Source organism: Poecilia reticulata, linkage group LG10 (assembly GCF_000633615.1).
Source record: "Poecilia reticulata strain Guanapo linkage group LG10, Guppy_female_1.0+MT, whole genome shotgun sequence".
Classification (NCBI taxonomy): Eukaryota; Metazoa; Chordata; class Actinopteri; order Cyprinodontiformes; family Poeciliidae; genus Poecilia; species Poecilia reticulata.
The window spans coordinates 15,323,210-15,342,165 of NC_024340.1; the positions used below are offsets into that span (position 1 = coordinate 15,323,210).

At 37.5% G+C, this 18,956-nt stretch overlaps 1 protein-coding gene across 7 annotated transcripts in view; it reads left to right on the top strand.

Annotated features, from left to right (window-relative positions):
- The window catches only part of fgf13a (fibroblast growth factor 13a), a 105,388-nt gene that overhangs the window by 65,617 nt on the left and 20,815 nt on the right, over window positions 1–18,956 (top strand). For 5 of the 7 annotated variants that reach the window (XM_017307098.1, XM_017307099.1, XM_008420727.2 and 2 more), the window contains one exon: window positions 13,258–13,368. In XM_017307098.1, coding sequence (XP_017162587.1) covers window positions 13,258–13,368 — 111 coding nt within the window. Of the gene's footprint in view, window positions 1–7,454; window positions 7,738–8,859; window positions 9,790–13,257; window positions 13,369–18,956 lie in introns of those variants that run through there. The other 2 variants (XM_008420730.2, XM_008420728.2) reach the window with 2 other exon arrangements.

The following is an 18,956-nucleotide window of genomic DNA, read 5'->3' on the forward strand; positions in this document are numbered from 1 at the left end:
AAAAAAAAAAAAGTTAACTACGTTAGCTTAATTAGCTACATTTACCATTAAGTGACATCTCAACCGTTTGGTCGAGCATATTTTCAAAAAATTATTTGACCTTTAATTTAGCTTTTTCGGTGATATCAAGTAACATAATTCTGTTTATTAATGTCTATAATACTATCATATGCCAGAAAACGATTCCTACCTTTCAACGTTTTACCACAACCAGTCGATATATGTGACAGAGTTTCAGGGTTCTGACTTCGTGGTTGGAGAGGAGAAGAAGAACTATTACTATTTAAAGAAACAGTGCCCTCTAGTGGATTTCTTTAGCATATCGTCCTTCAAGCAAGTGGCAGAGATGGCTCAATCAGGTTAAGCTAAGTTAGACACTCCTCATATTGAGATATAGAGACCCAAAATGTGCTCAACCAAATGGTTGAGCGGGCAGTTATAATAAATGTTTTATATAAGGCCCAAGTTTAATTTAGTTTATTTGTACAGCACAGCACCAATTTACAACAAATGCAATTTCAAGGCCCCTGACATTATCCTTCAGTTTTTGATAACAGAACATGAACAACTTTCTTTATAGTTTTGTTATTAAGTGCATAAAAAATATGTCTGATTCTGTTAGTAAGTTTTATGATCCCTGTCCAAGGTCATTTAAGGTCTGAGATCAGGAGCTTTTTATTACTAACTTGAAGGCTTAAGGGGAAATTTGCATTTGGTTTTAGTTCTAAGACACAGGGAGCCTCTGTAGCCTGTAGTTTCACACTTTTGTGTGTACAGCTTGGGGTAATGAATGCTATAGCATTATTCATTCCAAGCAGGCTGCTGTCTGAACTCTGGCCATTTCACACACCGTTTGGTGCCTCTGATTGGGATTTCTGTGCCATTACAGCCTAGGAACTTACACACACAAATGGGGGGAGACACACACACACGATCTCCAAGACCAGAGATCACAGTCTGTTAATGCTCGCAGTATGCTTCCCTGATAAATTATCAACTTCTCTCGCGGTGGAATTAACGAGCCACAACTTGTGCAGTCAAAGTTGTGTAAATATATGCACCAGTGTGTTTTCAGTGTTTAATTAAAACACAGTCTGGTTCCAGGGGGTTAAAAATGTACAAAGTCAGATAAATAAATGCATCACTATGTCATTAATTAAATTCACCACAAAATAAATAAGTTTAATTTATGTAATGGACAATTATTTTATTAAATTATGCCATTAAATTATTAAGATGCAAAGCCACAGTATAACTTACTAAAGGTTTATTGATTGAGTATTTATGATTCCTCTTCCTGCAGCACAACTCCAAAGTTGAGGGGCGGGGCTACTGGCACATAATGATCGGAAGAACTGATTGAATGCCATGAAGCTGACATTCAATCACTTCTTTGACTTTATCAAGTAGGCTGGTTGATTATCTCCTCCTTCTACATTGTCAGCTAGTTGTAAAAATCTGGGGGTAAACTAGTGGAGCTCAAAGGATCAGCGTTGGCTCCTATCAAAGCCTATCAAAATGTGTAACGCTCTAGAGTCTTAGAAGAACTTTTGAAAACAAAGAGCAAGCTCGATGACTAAAATGGTCAAAAACATCCTTTCATATTCAGACACAGATCTTTTCAGGGCCAATGTTTTCTAAACCTTTCTCCTTCGCTGGTATTTGCCACTACTTAGGTTTCAAAGTGTATTGACTCATATGGATAGCAAAATATACTGCTCAAAAAAATAAAGGGAACACTTCAGTGTTCACTTAAATGTTAAAGTGTTCCCTTTATATTTTTGAGCAGTGTATAATGTTCCAATTTTATCGTCTTAAAGGCATTGTGGTGATACTGCTGTATATTTATGCAAAAGAAAATACATTAAATCTGAATTTGCAAATAAATGTCATTGGTTTCTTACACTGTTTATTAAAAATGTTAATGGTAACTGAAATTGTTTATTGCACTTTATATGTCCATGCATTAGTTTTGGAAGTGCAGTCATTTATCACCATACAACCAACTGCCGTGGTCTGTAGTTTGTTTTTTTTTGTTTTTTTGTGATATGTAATTAGATAACTGCATGAATATTTATGCAGTTTTTTTTAACAACAGTTTGAGGAATTAAGATTCATTACACTTTCAGTTTCAGAGGTGATCATGGCCTTACTTACATATCATGTCTCACATTTGCTGTAAGTTCCCAGATTCCAAACCGTTCAGCGTTCAGCAGTGAACCACAATGGCTTTTTGTGTCATTTTCACACCAAACAGACCAAAAATGGCTGGCGGACGTGAATGTCCTCCATTTGTGTGAGTTCTGTGTCTCACTGCCAAATTTAGCTTTTATAGACATATGAAACGGAGATGAATTATTTTCTCCGAGTGAAAAAAGCCTTACAGTCTCCCAATGTGTGAAAGCAAATATGGCATTAACAAGCAGATAAAACACTTTGAAGGCAGTTGCTGTACAAAAGGTTACAGGTTACAAGATAAATGCCGGGCGGTCCCTGTGTTCCCATTTACTTCTGGCATTTTAAAGAGATAAAGAGCTAGAACTGGTGGTTTAATACTGTAATTTAAACTGGAGCAAAGATCAGAGATGAGACTATTAATACACCATATTAAAAATAGTTTTGCTTTATGTTATTTTTGCCTTAGTTAAAACACCTTTCCTGACAATAAATCATATTGCGTTTTATTTAAAAATCAAAGTGAGTTTGAGAATATAACTGAGCTTCTTCATGCTTCAATAGTCAAAGGTTTTTAGACTTTATGGAAAGATGCTGTCATGATGTTTCTAATCTTGAAACAAATTGAATGTAGATTCTGTGATGTTTGTGTGTGTTTTTAATGAAGAGAGTAAAATGTAGAATTCTTCTAGCAGACTCTGTGATGTGTGTGTGTGTGTAATTCATAATGGGAGTAAAATACAGAGTCCCTCTATGTTAGCAGAGTAAATTATTTTTGCTGTAACATCCCCATATTTAATGTTTATTTATGATTACCTGACCTTTAGGGGCTGGAGAGTAAAGCCCATATACACACTCCATCGCTGCCCCCAAATGGTCAAAAGCTGAATTCATCAAAATATAGGTCAGACAGTTCTGCTGTTGGAGCTTCTAGGAATTTGCGATGTGGAGGTGAATCTTTCTTAATGAAGAGAAAATGTCCACATAGCATTGCATGAGATTAAGAAACATGATTTAGTCAGTGATACATAACTTTAGTAGTAGTTGCATAGGTTAACTTGTTAGGTGTGTAAACATTAAGGCTCAGTGTTTTATATTAAGATGAGAAATAAATCACTGATGCAGAGACTCATTAAAAAATGGGCATGTGTCATGACCACATCCCTGTGGTCATGAAGCAACAGAAGGATAAAGGCTCCTTAATGTTACAGCAGTATCAAGAGTTCATGACCCCAGAGGTAACTGCACTGAATGATCAACAACAAGTGTGAAATGGAAACAGATGCAAAAGATACAAATCATTTTTCTTGAAATATTTTTATAAAGCATTTGAGTTACAATTTAAGGCAAAGTTGAGCTTTTCCAATGATACGTTTAGAGGAGCATTAAAAACTTTACACTTTATATTGAAATATCACAATCCTCTATACTGATGGGTTTCTCTGTTGATTTTTGTCATAAATCCTCAGGGATTGTTGCCTGTGCTTGTGATTGAGCTGTTTGCCCACAAAGGTTTACATTACACAAACCAGAATAAATGATGGGGCCTCACATCCTTCCGTTTCAATCTTCTAACTCATTTATCTATGCTATGAATACAGCAGCACTGTTTTAAAATGAACAGGACACTTTCTCTGTGCTGAAGCTCCTAAAACCCTGAGCGACTGATGGCTTTCTCTTTCTGTAAAAACCCAACCCCCCATTCCCAGTGTGCAACACGGACTCTCCACCCCATCTTTCTCACACACCCTCTTACGTATGTGCTGTATCCATGGTAACGTGTGGTATCACCACAGAGCTGGTGGCCGAGCACGCTGTAAGCTGCTGTTGTCGTGGATGTGCCAAATTCATAGCACCCGAGGAGAGTAGAAGCACATTGTTGTCAGGGGGCTGAATGACCGAAGCAGCTACCTTTTAAGCTATTCTGCATTTTTCAGGATTATAATGACGTTTATCCACCACCGTGTATTACCACAATGTGCATCCTGTTACAGGGTTTAGGAGTTATTCACAGATATGAATTAATTTCGCATAAACCACTGTGATAGTCAATAGGACAAATCTTGAAAGCATCTTTTTCCTATTAAAAACCAGCAAGGTTATTGAGTTCACTGTAAACTGAAAATTTAATTAACCTCGGGTTGCTGTATTGACAGTCTTGAGTTGTTAAAAAAGAGGAAATATGTGTATGTGTGTTTGATATATTTAATACACAAAGGTTGATTCACCTCAGCAGCATGCAGTCTTCCTGTTCTTCTTTGCTGATGTTCTGCTCCCTAGTGGCTAATAATGGAAATGTGGTACAGGTGATGACAGCCATGCTTAAAGAAATAATGGTCCTCCTCCCTTGGGTGTGCTTTCAGGTAAAAAGTTTGTATTTTGTAAAATCTCTGTTGAGACAGCAGCAAGAAGCTGAAGCTGCAAGTGAAAATAAAACCATGGGGTTTCTCTAGAATACTTTCTACATTTATGAAATAAGTAGACAAAACAATGTGTCTCATTTAACTTTCTACTAAAATGGTGGAAATATGAGGTTTATTTCCCTTAAACTCATTTTCTGTTGTTTAGGCTAAATTAAATGAGTTCTCTGAACTTAGTGTGGTTGCATGCTGGGTTCAATCAAACAAGGATGCTCTGAGCTGCTCCTAATGATTTTTTTTTACTCTCCCGCAGCGTGTATGGCTCCGTGTGCGTACAGTACGGTGAATGTGGCCCCATGAGGCCGCAGCACACTGGCATTCTGGGGCAGTACAGTAATTAATGTATCCATGGCACATTGCTGCACAAGCAACACACATGCCACGTGTAGGAATTTTCTCTGTTTGCTAAAATCCTTTTGCCTTTTGCAGGCTGTACATGCTGCAGAGCTTTGGATCATTGACCCACTGCATAACCAAAGTACCATTTTCTTCTGTTGTTAAGACATAAACTCATTTTAAAAAGAGTGATTTTGCTGTATAGTGTCGTTGAATTTTCTAAACGCTTTTGTTGTTGAAATTGCCAAGAGTTGAAATGAGGCTAATATTGCCCATGCTTAATTTTGACCTTTTAAAACACTGCAGAAGAGCTTTGTTTTCTTCTAAAACTAGTCAACACAAACACCCCTTCCAGATTTCAGATGATCAACAGGCACCTGGTTAGATTTGTGAATTCCAGGCTTCTTGCTTTCTGAATATTGCAAGCGTAGTTTCTTCCTATGTAGACCTTTTTTTTTTTTTTGCATCATTTTAAATGCTTAACTCACATCACCTCTGAAGAGTACATCCTGACTCTATCTGTCTTCTGAGCTGTCAGTGATAAAGCAGTCATTCTTTTGGAAGGCCAAACTGTCTGCTTGAGCGATTGTCTGAATTGATCAGTCATGTGGATGACTGATGCAGAACCTGGGATTAGTGAATCAAGTCATCTCGGTGTGTTTGCAGGGGACAGAATCTGATTTTAAACGCAGGGTTGATATATGGGAGCACAAGCATTTTTACATTACAGGTGTTTCACTGTAGAGAAACGTAAATAATTTAATACAAATATGTTACAATTTAAATATGTACTTTTACAACTGAAGTTTGGACCAGGCTCAAATTTTCACATGAATCTTTATCTTAACAAATCTATAGGGTAAAAAAAATGATTAAGAGTTTTATTTTAAAGATTTTACTTACAAAACGGTACAGTTGACCATTGGACTAGACTGAACTGATGAACATGCCCTTTGCAGAAAGTTGCCAGAGTGACATTTAACACATTTCACATGAGCTTTGCTGCATGTAGACAGAACCGTTAACACGTCACTCTCCAGCTCTCTCTCAGCTCTCCGGTCTTCTCTGTCCAAACTGTAAAAAAAAAAAGTGTTTAAAACGTCAAATTAAACTTGACAGGGTACTGACTGAGGTTATTTTTGTAAATAAAAAAAAACAGACAACATCATCTGTCATAATAGCTTAAAATCTATTCCTGTATTTGCCCTAGAAAAAGATGGTGTCACATGTAAAAGGAAAATTGTTTTTTTTTTGTGTGTGTGTGTGTGTGTGTGTGTGTGTGTGTGTGTGTGTGTGTGTGTGTGTGTGTGTGTGTGTGTGTGTGTATTGTTGTTCTGGGTGTGAATATTACCATAAAGCCTGAGAAGGAAACACAAGTAGACGTATGTATGACTAACATTTTAATAGTTTTGTTTCTTTGATACTTTGGATGTCCTTTCTGTGGTACATATTATCCAAACTGAGGACATTTACTTTTAGGGAACAGCTTAAGATATAATCAAAATGTCTAGAACTGTACAAGATTGAATTTTATTCTGTATTCTGAATTTTTTATATCTTCTGTACTAATTAATATCTTCTTTGACACATTTTGAAGTATTTATATTGACACAAAGATGGGATTTCACGCTTAGAGTTTTCTTTGTTTGCAGCCTGCAGGTTAGTTTATTCTGTGAACTAAGGTTAGTTTCTAATTTACATCTAGAGACTTTTCACCTGTTTATAACACATCTGAAACTGTTGGATGGGTGGCATCTGTGAACATTTTTCCTTTCTTTTTGTATATCAACTTTCAAGTTATGTGATAGATTCTGATTTGGATTAAGGTTTTGGAGTTTTATCTGATTTTTGCTATAATCTGCATTTTTATAGTAGTTCTGGGTACATTTAGGGTCATTTTCCTGTTTTAATGTGAACTCCCATCATCATCTGGACTTTTGAACCCAGTCAGGTCTTCTTCCAAGTCCCAATCAGCAACCAAGAAAAGTAGATTGTTGGTTCAATTGCGCCATCTAGTGTTCAAAACCGTACATAATTCTCAGAGCGCACACACCACAGATTACTGCTGCTGAATCACCCAATCTGGGTTTACCATGGGGTCAACTCCTCAAAACACTGAACACCGTGGTGCATATTTGAAGGTAGGTTTTTCTGAACATTGTCTTGCAAGAACATTTTGTGGAGGTCGCTTTTTTATGGGTGTTATGACTTAATAGGATAAAACTGCCAAAGAACAGAGAATCGTCTTTGCAAAAAGCATTCAGCCTAATGTAAAGATTCACCATTGTCTCGTCGATATGTTCAGCCAAAGTGGAAATGCCTGAGTAACCAGTTTAGACGGCGCATTAACGGATCGTTTTACATCATTTTTGTAACATGAGAGCAAAGTCTTCAGTGCCCCAAGAAGGAAGTAGACAGTCGCAGCTCACATTTTCGTTCACTTTTCTCCAATCTGCCCTCTCCTTCCACCACCACTAACCTCTCCATCTGAACCCAACAACACACAGAACTGTGTTTGCTGGATCCACAACGGCGACCAAATGAATCTTTAATGAGCGTTTTAGAACTTATAATGGCATGTCGCTAATGTCCTGTAATGATCCTTCCAGTTGATGGCCACGCCTCGATGCTTTCTCCTTCACTGCGCCTCTGACAGTTGTCTGACAATGCTTTGAACTTTGGAGAATCGAGTCTCTTCTTCTTCCCTTCAGCAGCATTTTTACAACTAGTGCAAGTATAAAAATATCTGCTTCTGGGTTAATCTGGGAAAAAAACATGACTTTTCCTCTGAGAAAATCTGTTTCAGGTAGGTTATTTATATTCTTGATGTTGGGTTTAAACTGCTCATGCTTCGTTTTTTTTAATTATGCATTATGCGTCTGAAATCTGGTTTTCTTGCAAAGACTTGGTTGCCATGCATAAAGGAATGTCAGGCATCATGCTGCACATCTTTTCTTTGTTTTATTTTTGTTTGTTTTTTCATTTTACTCTGAGATCAACTCTTGGTTGAGTTTATGTTGCTGTCCATGGTGCTAAAATGAATCTTTGCATTCAATTTTTTTTTTTACAGATTTTGCCATTTGCAAAGCTTTTAGTGTGAATGATTCTTATACCAGTTTTCTCCTTGTTGAAATCTCAGCTTCTTCTCCCTCAAATTGTGGTGTTTGTTGTATGTGCAGCTTCTTGTGGTATTTATGACGGTTCCTAACCGTAAGGTGTGGCGTTCCTATTTCTTTATAAAGTAAAACAAAATAAATAAATAAAATAAAAAAAATGTCAGTGTCACTTTTGGTTTTACAACTGTAGATGGCACCATTGGTTAGTCTTTTAAAAGTGTCCAGTGGGAAGTGAAGGTAACCTGGTGATGTCTGGATATCTTAGAATCAAACCTTTAAGGTGGATTTTATTACGTCTCATTTTTGCGAAGTGCACTTTTTTTTAAATATAATTCTAGTTTTATTCTTCTGGCTTCTTTTCATGTAATTCTGAATTTTTGACAACATTTTAGGGGAATTTTAAATTACTATAAATCCACTAATGTGTTCAAATAAAGTCTCCCGTTTTCTTTCTATTTTTACATTTTTACTAATGACATTTATGTCGTAGTTTATTTAAGATATTAAGGCAGTGTGCCAGGCTAGGCTGCTTGCTTACAATCGTCTTCAATCACAAGTTGCTACAATGTTTTACTCTTAGAGCTGTTGGCCATTTTAATAGAAAACAATCTGTGATGTTCCTTTACTCCTCGTTTGGATTTCTTCACTTCTCTACCCACCAACCCCCTTTTTTTTTTTTTTTTTTTCTTTTGGTACTTAACATGAAACATGTCACATGACAGCGTGTGTTTTGTTGGTGGTGTTTCTGGTCTGTGGTTGTGTGTGTACTACGCGGACCGGCCGTCTCCCCTCCCATCCCCTCCTCCCCGCTGCTCAGTCTCCAGGCTGCTGTCGGTGGGGACGCGCTGAGCGGCGCGGCTCACTGGGTTTGCGCTTCACGCCTATTTACTGATTCAGCATGGGGCGCTCCGCTCTAGCAAACTGTACAGGGAAAACAAACAACACGAACCGGATCTCCGAAGTGATTCACTCACGTCCTCTGCTGTGAATTGTTAAGTGTCTTTCTCTCCGCGGCACTTTCACAGTGAGGGATTAAGGGGAACAGTCACAGAGGCGTCTGCAAACAGGTGTTTTCCTCCCACTGCGCTTCATTCACCAAACCGGTTACTATGCATGTGCGCTGCTCTGGTGTTTTAGTGGGATACCGCGAACCCATTGACTGAGGCGGGGTTTGGGGCTGTTTTGTGTTAGAAAAGATGATCCTGTTGGAAGAACACGCACCGCGCTTTGGTGAAAGTCCTTTTACATCTTATGGACCGTCAAACTTGACTTTTTTCTCGGAGATACACCGGACAACTCCTGAATAACGCATGGCTTCGCGGAAAATGATCCTTTAGGAGGTGATTCGAGCGAGCTGGCTTCACCTCCCCTCTGGGACTATTTCATTTCACTGTTTGATGCACTTTGCGAAATCTTCATCTCGAGCATCATCGTAGTTGCCTCAGACCTTCTGTAGCGCTGCGCCTGGAAGTTTTCCTGCCAGAATCCGCCGTTCCGGACTCATCCACTTTTCTCTGGAAGTTTTCTTCCCCAGACCGCTGCCAAACTGGCTATGGCGGCGGCTATCGCCAGCTCCCTCATCAGGCAGAAGAGGCAGGCGAGGGAGCGGGAGAAGTCAAATGCCTGCCGCTGCGTTAGCAGCCCCAGCAAAGCCAAGGGAAGCTGTGAGAAACCCAACCGGCTCAATGTCTTCTCACGGGTCAAACTCTTTGGTTCCAAGAAAAGACGAAGGAGAAGACCAGGTCTGTTGTCAGGATGCTTGTTCTCTGACCTCTTCTTCGCCTTTGAGAACTATACATCAATAAGATCATTTTGCATAAAGGGCATGCGGTGTTTAACGAGCCTCTGCAGAGAAAGTTACCAGATGATTCTTATGTTTATACAAAATGATTGAACTTGATTCTAAGTCATTTATTTCTAACTTCTAAGCTGAGTGTCTAAGCTGAGGGTTAAATGTTAAATAATACATATAGGTTATTTTCTGTTAGTTCACATTTGTTGTGACAAAACCAAACTTTTAAAGAGTTTTTAATTCCATCATTTTAGAGAAGCACCTGGTGACTGGAATCCGTTGTTTTCCCCTCGATCAGCTCCCATCAGTGATGCATGCAAAGATAAAAATAAAAAAACTGCTTTGCTCTATCAGCAGCATACTTGAGTATGATTTTTTCATGTTTAAAAAATAGATATTTTTGCTTTTAAAAAAGTAAATTAGAATCTGCCAAGCGTCGAGGTCTGTTGTGCAGTTCTAACAGGATACCCACAATTGTTCAGTAACTTTTCTTCCATGAAGAGCTGTATATGAGACGTAGACTGTAATAAACTTTGTGCAAGTTGCTGAGAAGATGACTGGATCTGCATCCAAGAAACGTTAGCTTTGTCCCCATTATCCAAATCTGAAGGCCTTACAAAACAGATCACACTACAGGAAGAAAATCATTTGTGTTTTCATTTATTATTCTGCTTAAGTTGATGTATCACAGTTACCTATTTTTTGGGATAAAAATACTGGTTAGTTTTTGATCTGACATGGGATGAAAAAAAGATTTAATTGAAAAATTAATTATGTGTCTTTTCTTGTTTTGTGTGTAGGTGCAAAAGTTGTCATCAAGGTTTAATTTTTTAATTTATTTTTTTTGCGGTTATATTTAAAACACTTTTTTCATCTTAAAATAATTTTATATGAACAATTCCACTATATGCCTTGAAGGTCATGGTTCAAATCCCAGGCTGGGGTTTTTCTGCATGGAGTTTGCATGTTTTCTCCATGCAATCGGGGGTTCTCTTCCTCCTACAGTCCAAAAACATGACTGTTAGGGTAATTGGTTTCTGTAAATTACCCCATGAGTGTGTGTGCATGGCTGTTTCTCTCATGTGTCTGTGTTGTGCTGTGATGGGCTGGTAACCTGTCCAGGATGTACGCTGCCTCTCGTTCAGTCACTGCTGGCGATAGGCACCAGCCCCTCTGCAAGCCTGCATGGACATTCAGGGATGGATTAATTTGATTAAATGATTGTTTATATATCTGTTCAATATAGAATGTTTACACCATCCATTATCTTCCTTAAATGGAGAAAATGATGAGGTTTAAATAATTTTTAGTCTCAGAAGTACAGCTGATCTTCAGACTTAAAAAAAAATGCATCTTCTTTTTTTAGAGCTCAGTAACTCAATTAAACATAAAATCATTTACAATTACAATTAAAGCACAATGTAATTCTTGGCAAACGGGTTGCAAAGGCAACTTTAGTAAATCCACAATCGTTTCACTAAACTACAAGTAAGACAGAAGAATAGATGAAAGGTGTGGTTGACCACTAAAAAAAACAAACACTCCAGCAGAGACAGTGACCAGATAATGGAGGGCACTTAGCTCTAATTGGACATTCATGATGTAACACAGCACTAACAGGAATAATAAATACAGCGTCATATTCCCCTTCATGTGAACATCTGTGACATGTGACCGAATTAAAAACAGGAGATTAAGATTACAGTAATTTAGCTGTGATGACATGCTAAAGCACCAGTCTGGTTGCATCACAACAATATTCCTGCTATTGTGTGAAGGAAGCGCCTTAGTGTGGACTTTCTCAATGCAGGTGGAACTAAGGAATGACTGCAATCTTTCTTGGTTAAAGATATAAATAACAGACTTAATACTGATGATCACTAAATATGAATTTGCTTCCATTTGATTTCATTTTATTCTGTTCAGTTTAGTGGGCCCAGTTCACAACAATCTCAAGGTTTTTTACAAAACGACAAATTAGTTTGCAATTGCACTCAAATATCTTATGAATTTTATTTTTACCTATTTGATCTAATTATATAGACTGATTAGACTCAAATCTAGGTGCCAATTTAATTCTACAAGGTGATTTATTTAAAAATATCAGAATCTTGGTTATCAGTTATCGTGACTTTACATGTTCACCACCTTAATTTATACTTTTTCTTGCATAAAGTCTGAATTTTTTAAAGAATTTGAGATTCAGCTTCCCTCCGCATTTGATATTTCCAAATTAGATTAAGTGTGCTTTTTGTCTACTGCCACATTTCCTTGTATTCCTCTTTAAGTTCGGTGTGGTGCATGGCATTTTATTGATTGCATATTTAAAGCAAAAAGCTGAAAACAACGTCTTATGTCTCAATTTTGGAACCATGTTGAAAGGTTAAACCTAATTTTAGGATTCCTCTTGCAGTAATATTGATATATATTTTTGGTCACATCCATATTTTCTGGAGGTATTTTGATGATGAAACATAATATGTCCATTTATTGGTGTTTAATCATACCTGGAGTCAGTGAAGAAGTGGAGAAAAAGACAAGTGAGATGGAAAAAAAAAATCTTCACCCGTCCCTGACAGCTGGAGTGTTACATGTCCGTGGCCCGAGTCAGTTTTGGTTTAGATAGTCTTTGCTCTTGTCCATCTGTGGTCTTTTTCCTTTGAAGCCGTGCCGCCGGGGCTCCCTTTTTAGTTCAGTTTCATAGTAGAAATAACAAAGAACTCGCCAGTGCTCATTGATTTCATAACCAAAGCATCCAGAATCAAATGAATTCCTAATAATTACATCCTACTTATATACATTGAGTCAATTGATTAATAATTTATTATGCCTTTAGCTAAAGTGGAAGTCTAAATACATGCAAATGAGTCAAAATGCTTTTTATTCCTTCCATAGAAAAGCCCACAGCAAGTAGATTGCTTCAGCTCGGATTGTTGCTGTTTTTATTTTGGGATTTAAAATGTGACTGGCTGTCTAACTTAATCTAAATCATCAATTTGCTCATTTTAAGCTTCCCAGCTCCAGCTAGATTTGACACTAATCATTTTATCTGGTTGTAGAGCTACTTATATTAATGATGCGCTTTAGAACTGCACAGTATATTCAGTCACAACCATCATCTTAACACCAGCATGGTGAAAAATCACAATTGCAAATTTGGATGCTACTTTTGTTACGCTGGTATATTTTAAGTACAATTAATTTACGCCTTTTTCTTAAACCTGATGAAAATATTAGAATTTGAGGTGCAGCGTGACTCGAGGACCTTGGTGATTAAAGACTATTAGGAAAGTAAAGAAATGTGGATTATTTGCAGCCAGTGTCATCACTGCAATATTCATTTCGCAATGCATGTTTTCTAAATAAACTCTAGTGTTCATTTCGTTCTTCTGTTTTTGTGTCTCCTGTGCTTCCACAGAGCCCCAGCTAAAGGGGATTGTAACAAAGCTGTACAGTCGACAAGGCTTCCACCTGCAGCTGCAGGCAGATGGAACCATCGATGGAACAAAAGAGGAGGACAGTAGTTATAGTAAGTTCCTAAATCTCTGTCTCAATGGTGTTTTGTCTCCTACATGCATTCAGGTGACAGAATAAGGATCCACACTAAACTTTACCGTATCTATATCAGTTCTATAAAGACCATCAGTCAGTCAGTTTACATTGAATGGCTCTGATAAGTGAAACTATATTTTCTCTTATTCATTAAAGCCATCAAAACTAAGAATTTTTACATTTGTTAGTCTATAAGCACAATAATACCATGTACTTTTATGCACTTTACTTTCAATTTAATAAAAATATGATTTGACATATCTGGAAAAAATTGAGATCACTGCACTGATCCCCATTGAAAACCTCCTGGTTATTCCACCAAATGTTGATTTCTGAACTCTTCCTGAGTTAAAACATTAGTGTTGTTGATTCTAAATGAATGTGAACTTGTTTGCTTTGCATTATTTGAGGTCTAAAAGCTCTGCATCTTTTTGGTTATTTTGACGATTTCTAATTTTCTGAAAATTAATACAAAATTTCTGCTTAGAATTTCAGAGACATGTTGTCAGTAGTTCATAAAATAATGTTACTCAAACTCAAACATATACCTATGAAAAGTAAAATCAGAGAATCTGATCATTTTAAGTGATCTCTTCATTTTTGCCAAAGCTGTAGATGGTAATAATCCTTCACTTGGTCCATTTCCTAATGGTTTCCAAACTCTTACCAATATTGAAGAATCTAAAGAACATTTTGTTCATTTTTATGTTTCAGATCTTAAGGAAAATAAATTATATTTAGTCAAAGTTTGAATTGTCGTGTCAAAATCTAAGGAACACCTGGAAATCTTTATCACCTAGCAAAAGCCTGATTGGTGCATCTCTACAATTGGATGCACCACAGGCATCCCTGGAGTTGCCACACTTCCCAACAACCCATCAATTATAACATAACTTTCTGCTCAAGTTGCAGAGAGACAGTTCAATTTTCAGTGTTTCATTCATTGTATTCAGCAGCATTCAAACTGAGTAAATAGGTCATTATACGGAGCAAAACAAAAGTTTGTTTCAGCACTTCAAGTGGCTCATTACTGAGAAGCACTTTAATTTCCTCTGATTAATCACTCTGTTGAAAAACCTGAACTTGGGTCACGACCGTCATCTTCCTCTCCTACACTCTGTGTGAAAGACAGAAAGAGACAGCTTTGTCTTACAGCATGCAATGATGCATTCCTGTCGTAGCCGCAACACCCACCAGCTCTTTGTTTAATAGTTGAAACAGGAGATGAGTGGAGGAAAAACAGCAAAGCCACTTGTCTGCTAACAATGCAGCAGAAATGGATCACCTCCAAATTAGAAAGTACAATAAAAATCTTGCATGCTGGGGCAGTGCAGTGCTTTGTGACTTAAATAAATTTGATTTATTCAAAAGAACAGTTTGGCAAAAGGATAGATATTTGATCTAAGAGTTATATATGCTAAGTGGACTACAACAATGAGAAGAAAGGTAAACATAACACAGAGAACCAATTAGCAGAAGTTGGCATAAAGATACAGAAAGGATGTCTGTATTTTAATCTTGCATACGCCACATATTAAATGCTCCTTAGCTGGAAAGCATAGCTCACCTTAAATTTACTTGGACTCTGTGTTTTATTGGGTTGCATAATAACTGGCCCGCATCAGCACAAAGTAGTTTGTCAAAAGAAAATTAAAGAGAGCTGCTGAACATGGAGGAGAAGGAGTGAAGCGCTTTGCGCTGCTCCAAAAATAGCGTTGTTAGGCGCTGGGTGCGCTTGTCTCCATGGTGACGGAGAGTGCAGTCCTCTTGGAGCTGGTGGTGTCTTGTGATGGTGGGAGCGGACCTCCTCAAATGTGAGCACATACACACGCACAGATAAATACGAGGAAGGATTTGATCTTTGCTTCAGTAGCTGGCTGAGCTGACAGATTCTCGCCTGCTTGACTGTTTAGCAAAGAAGTTTGTCATTTATTTTTTTATGAGGAGGGGATGTGATGGGAAAAGCTAAATAAATGCTACTGTATTCTCTCTCGACTCAAATATTCAGTTGCATTGCATCACAACTAATTAAACTGAACATCTGAAAAACTATTGAAACAAACAAAAAAAAAGCTAAATTTCTTTACAGATAAATTTCGACCTATTTTTAAATTTACAATCTCAATCTTATAACTTTGTTGAACTCCAAAATTAAACCTGTTAAAGTTATTGCAGAGTCCCATAACCAGACTGTTTAAAAAAGCAGGAATGATCGAGCCAGATAAAAACCAGCCTGTTGTTCTACGCTGTGTTTCGCACAGAGGGACCCTCAGCTATTGAGAAATGATTTCTTTCTGGAGGCCATGGCACGATGATGCTTACTGGAAACAGCATCCCTGTAAACAAGCGGAGAGAGAAGGACGGAGCCAGACGAGATGGCAGTTAATGTTAATTCAATGTTTGGAAGCGTTGCCAACATGGACTGAATGGTTTTGTTCTTTTCCTTTGTTGCCTTTGCTAAAACTTTTGCCTTATGCCGACTACAATTCTAAAACAAAGCAGATAATCAAGATCATTGACAGTCCCTCCTTCTGATTGGCCTGGTTGAAATTCAACTGGTGGAATCAAGTTCAATGGGAGAAATCGCAGATGAAGTAATGAAGGGAAATGAAAATCAAGTGAAATTACATAGGATGACAATCTAGTAATGAACATCTAATATATCATGTTCATTGCGCTTAACGTTGTTACACTGTACACACTCCAAAGGTTTGGAAGCAATATTTCACTGCATAAAAAACAAAAACATAATTATCATATTGCTTGTCACTTATTCGAATATATTATTCTGATTATCAGATATTTGTGTTTTTCTTTCCTACACCGTCTTGTGTTTTATCACTAGCATGGAACCAATACAAAATCCAATTTTTCTTTTACTTTTGCACTGAATTGTGACTCATAAAACTCTTCTCAGCCCTAAAACCAAGCCTTTTCTGGTGGACTTTTGATTAAGCTAAATGCACAGTAGTTGTAAAGTACAGCTCAGTGTATCGTGACTGGCAAGAAGAAAAAAAATTACTGGGAATTAAAGTCCCAAACTTTCACCTTAGAATCAAGTGCAGTAGCCTGGTGGTGCAATATGAGCAGCAACAATATTTAAAAGTTAAAAATGTTGTCTTTGATTCCTGAGCCTTAGGTTGGATTTGCTGTTATACAAGATATAAGGTGTCACCACATGAGCTTCACCAACATAATCTTATTCCCTTAATCAGATTTTGGTTCCTTTCCAACTTTACTCCCCCTGTTTTATAATATAGCAGGTTTCCATGCCGACCTCCTCATTATGGTAGCTGAATGATTTAGCTGCTTAAGGCTGGTTGAACACACAAAGTGTCAGATGCAGCATATTCCGCTTCTTATCTGAAAACGGCCTAACTCTGCAGAAGGAGCGGCAAAGAGCAGCATTTTATTGAAAACCAACAGATAATAAGTGTAGCACTGTTATAGAGGAGAAAAGAAATGAAAAAATCAGTTTTTAACCAATTATCCTCCTATTAGTGATAGGACTGCAACACAGCTAGCTACAACAAGAAGTTAGAAATTTGGTGTAAAATGTGCAGTGCATTTTGCCTCTATGCCTTTTTTAACTTTGTTAGTTTTGGTAAGCTATATGTTTATGCATTTAGCAGATATTTCTATCCAAATTGAAAGAGGCCGTATCAGCGCAGGTAATATTAAAGGTAACATTAATCTGCTTAAGCAGAAGACAGTTAGGTTTTGTCAGAGGTGACTGAGGTGAAACAGAGTGCAGGCATAGAGTGAAGTGCAGAGGAACTAAACTCAGAAAATGATAATGGGAAATGTTTATCAACTTATTTATTCTCATGAGTTTTTTTTATTAGGAAATCAGGAGGAGTGTGGATCTACTCCTTGCACTCTGGGAAATTTCCAGATGGTATCTCAGAATTACTACTTGAAGCTAAAATGACTTCTGTGATGAAGGCACACATTTCTGATTTTATCTCTGTGAACTTCTGAGTTTTTTCTTAACATTTTTCTAATATCCTTAGTTTTAATATTGAAAATGAATGCCTTGAATAATGGATTTTTTTCCCTCACAAATTTACAACTTTTTCACAGACATTTACAAAGTTGTTCATTGAAAATATGTAAAATTAATCAAAAACGTTTTGACTCCAGTCAGTCCAGTTTATTTTTCTTGCTTCAACATTGGCTCTAACACTATTAAGTTAAAAATGACGTCTCACGTTTATGCTAACTATAGTTCACAGCTACTAGTTTGAACTGCAGCTGTTGTTGGGAGGTTCAGGTTGATCGTCACATTGAATCGGTCATGACTGTTTATGCGAGTAGGTGGAACAGAGATGATCATGAAAGCTGTCCCTCAGGCCACCCTTCTCTTTCTCAATCCATGTTCCTCCGTGCAGCAGGCTGTCCTTGCGTGGGCGGCGGCCCTGTCACTCTTCAGTGTGCTCAGGTGTTTCAAGGAGCCAGAAAGTAATTGAGTTTCCCCCCACCCCCTTTTAAAAATCTCCATCAGTGCTCCGGCTGGTAATCCCTCTGAAATGAAGGAGATAGCAGATGTGTACGTGCTGATCGTGTTGGAGGCACTGAGGGGGAGATTTGAGCGGAGACATGTGACGTGAGGAAGGTGCCTATGTAAGGAAAAGAACTGTTAATGCAACACGACAAGAAAGAGAGGGAACATCAAACATACACACATATCAATCATAACTTTATGACCTCTGACAGGTGATGTTAATAGCTCTATTTATCTCTATTATTTTGCCTTTTAGTGGGTAAACTATGTTGGGCAGCAAGTGAAGTTTCTGGTGTAGAAAAAACGAAAAGAAGTTAAACAAGGGGTTGAATTATGATCATTATGACGGTTCAGAACATCCCCAAAACTCTTGTGGCGAGTTCCTGGTCAGCAGAGGTCTGTATCTATCAATAGTGACTGATTACAGCTCGTGAATCTGGTCTAGTTCAACAGATGAAATACCTTAGGTCATCTTGTTGAAGAACTGAATACTGGTTCTGGTAGACTGCTTCAGTCTACCAGGCATTTTGAACAATTTCACGCTTCAAAACTTTGTTGAAATAGTTTTGAGATGACCTCCTTGCTGTTCTAACTGGACTGCACACCAGCATACAAAGCAAGTTATGTGTACATGAATTATGCTCAGTAAGAAGCATGGACTGCCTGTGACTTAAATAACTCAAGAGTTCTAACTTATTTACTGAAAATCTTGAAATGAACCCTGAATTGTACAACACAAAACAATTCACAGTATTCATTTTCTAAGATCAACAATATTTCAGAAGCAAATCCTGACATGCGGCTCATTTCAACCCTGCTGTCTTCAAGGATTATTACTCCCTGGGAAAAAATGTTTTGGTGAGAATAGATAAATATATTTTTATTGTAGTTCTTTTTTTTAACTGCAGATGATTGCACAAGCCACAGTCCATTACATCTGTCAAAAAGAACTTGAAGGATTTTCCATCTCATGTTATTGATTCTGAGGAGTAAGAAAAGACAAAAATGCTCTATTGTATACATAGAAATGTGATTCAAATGTATCATTTCAAACAAATATA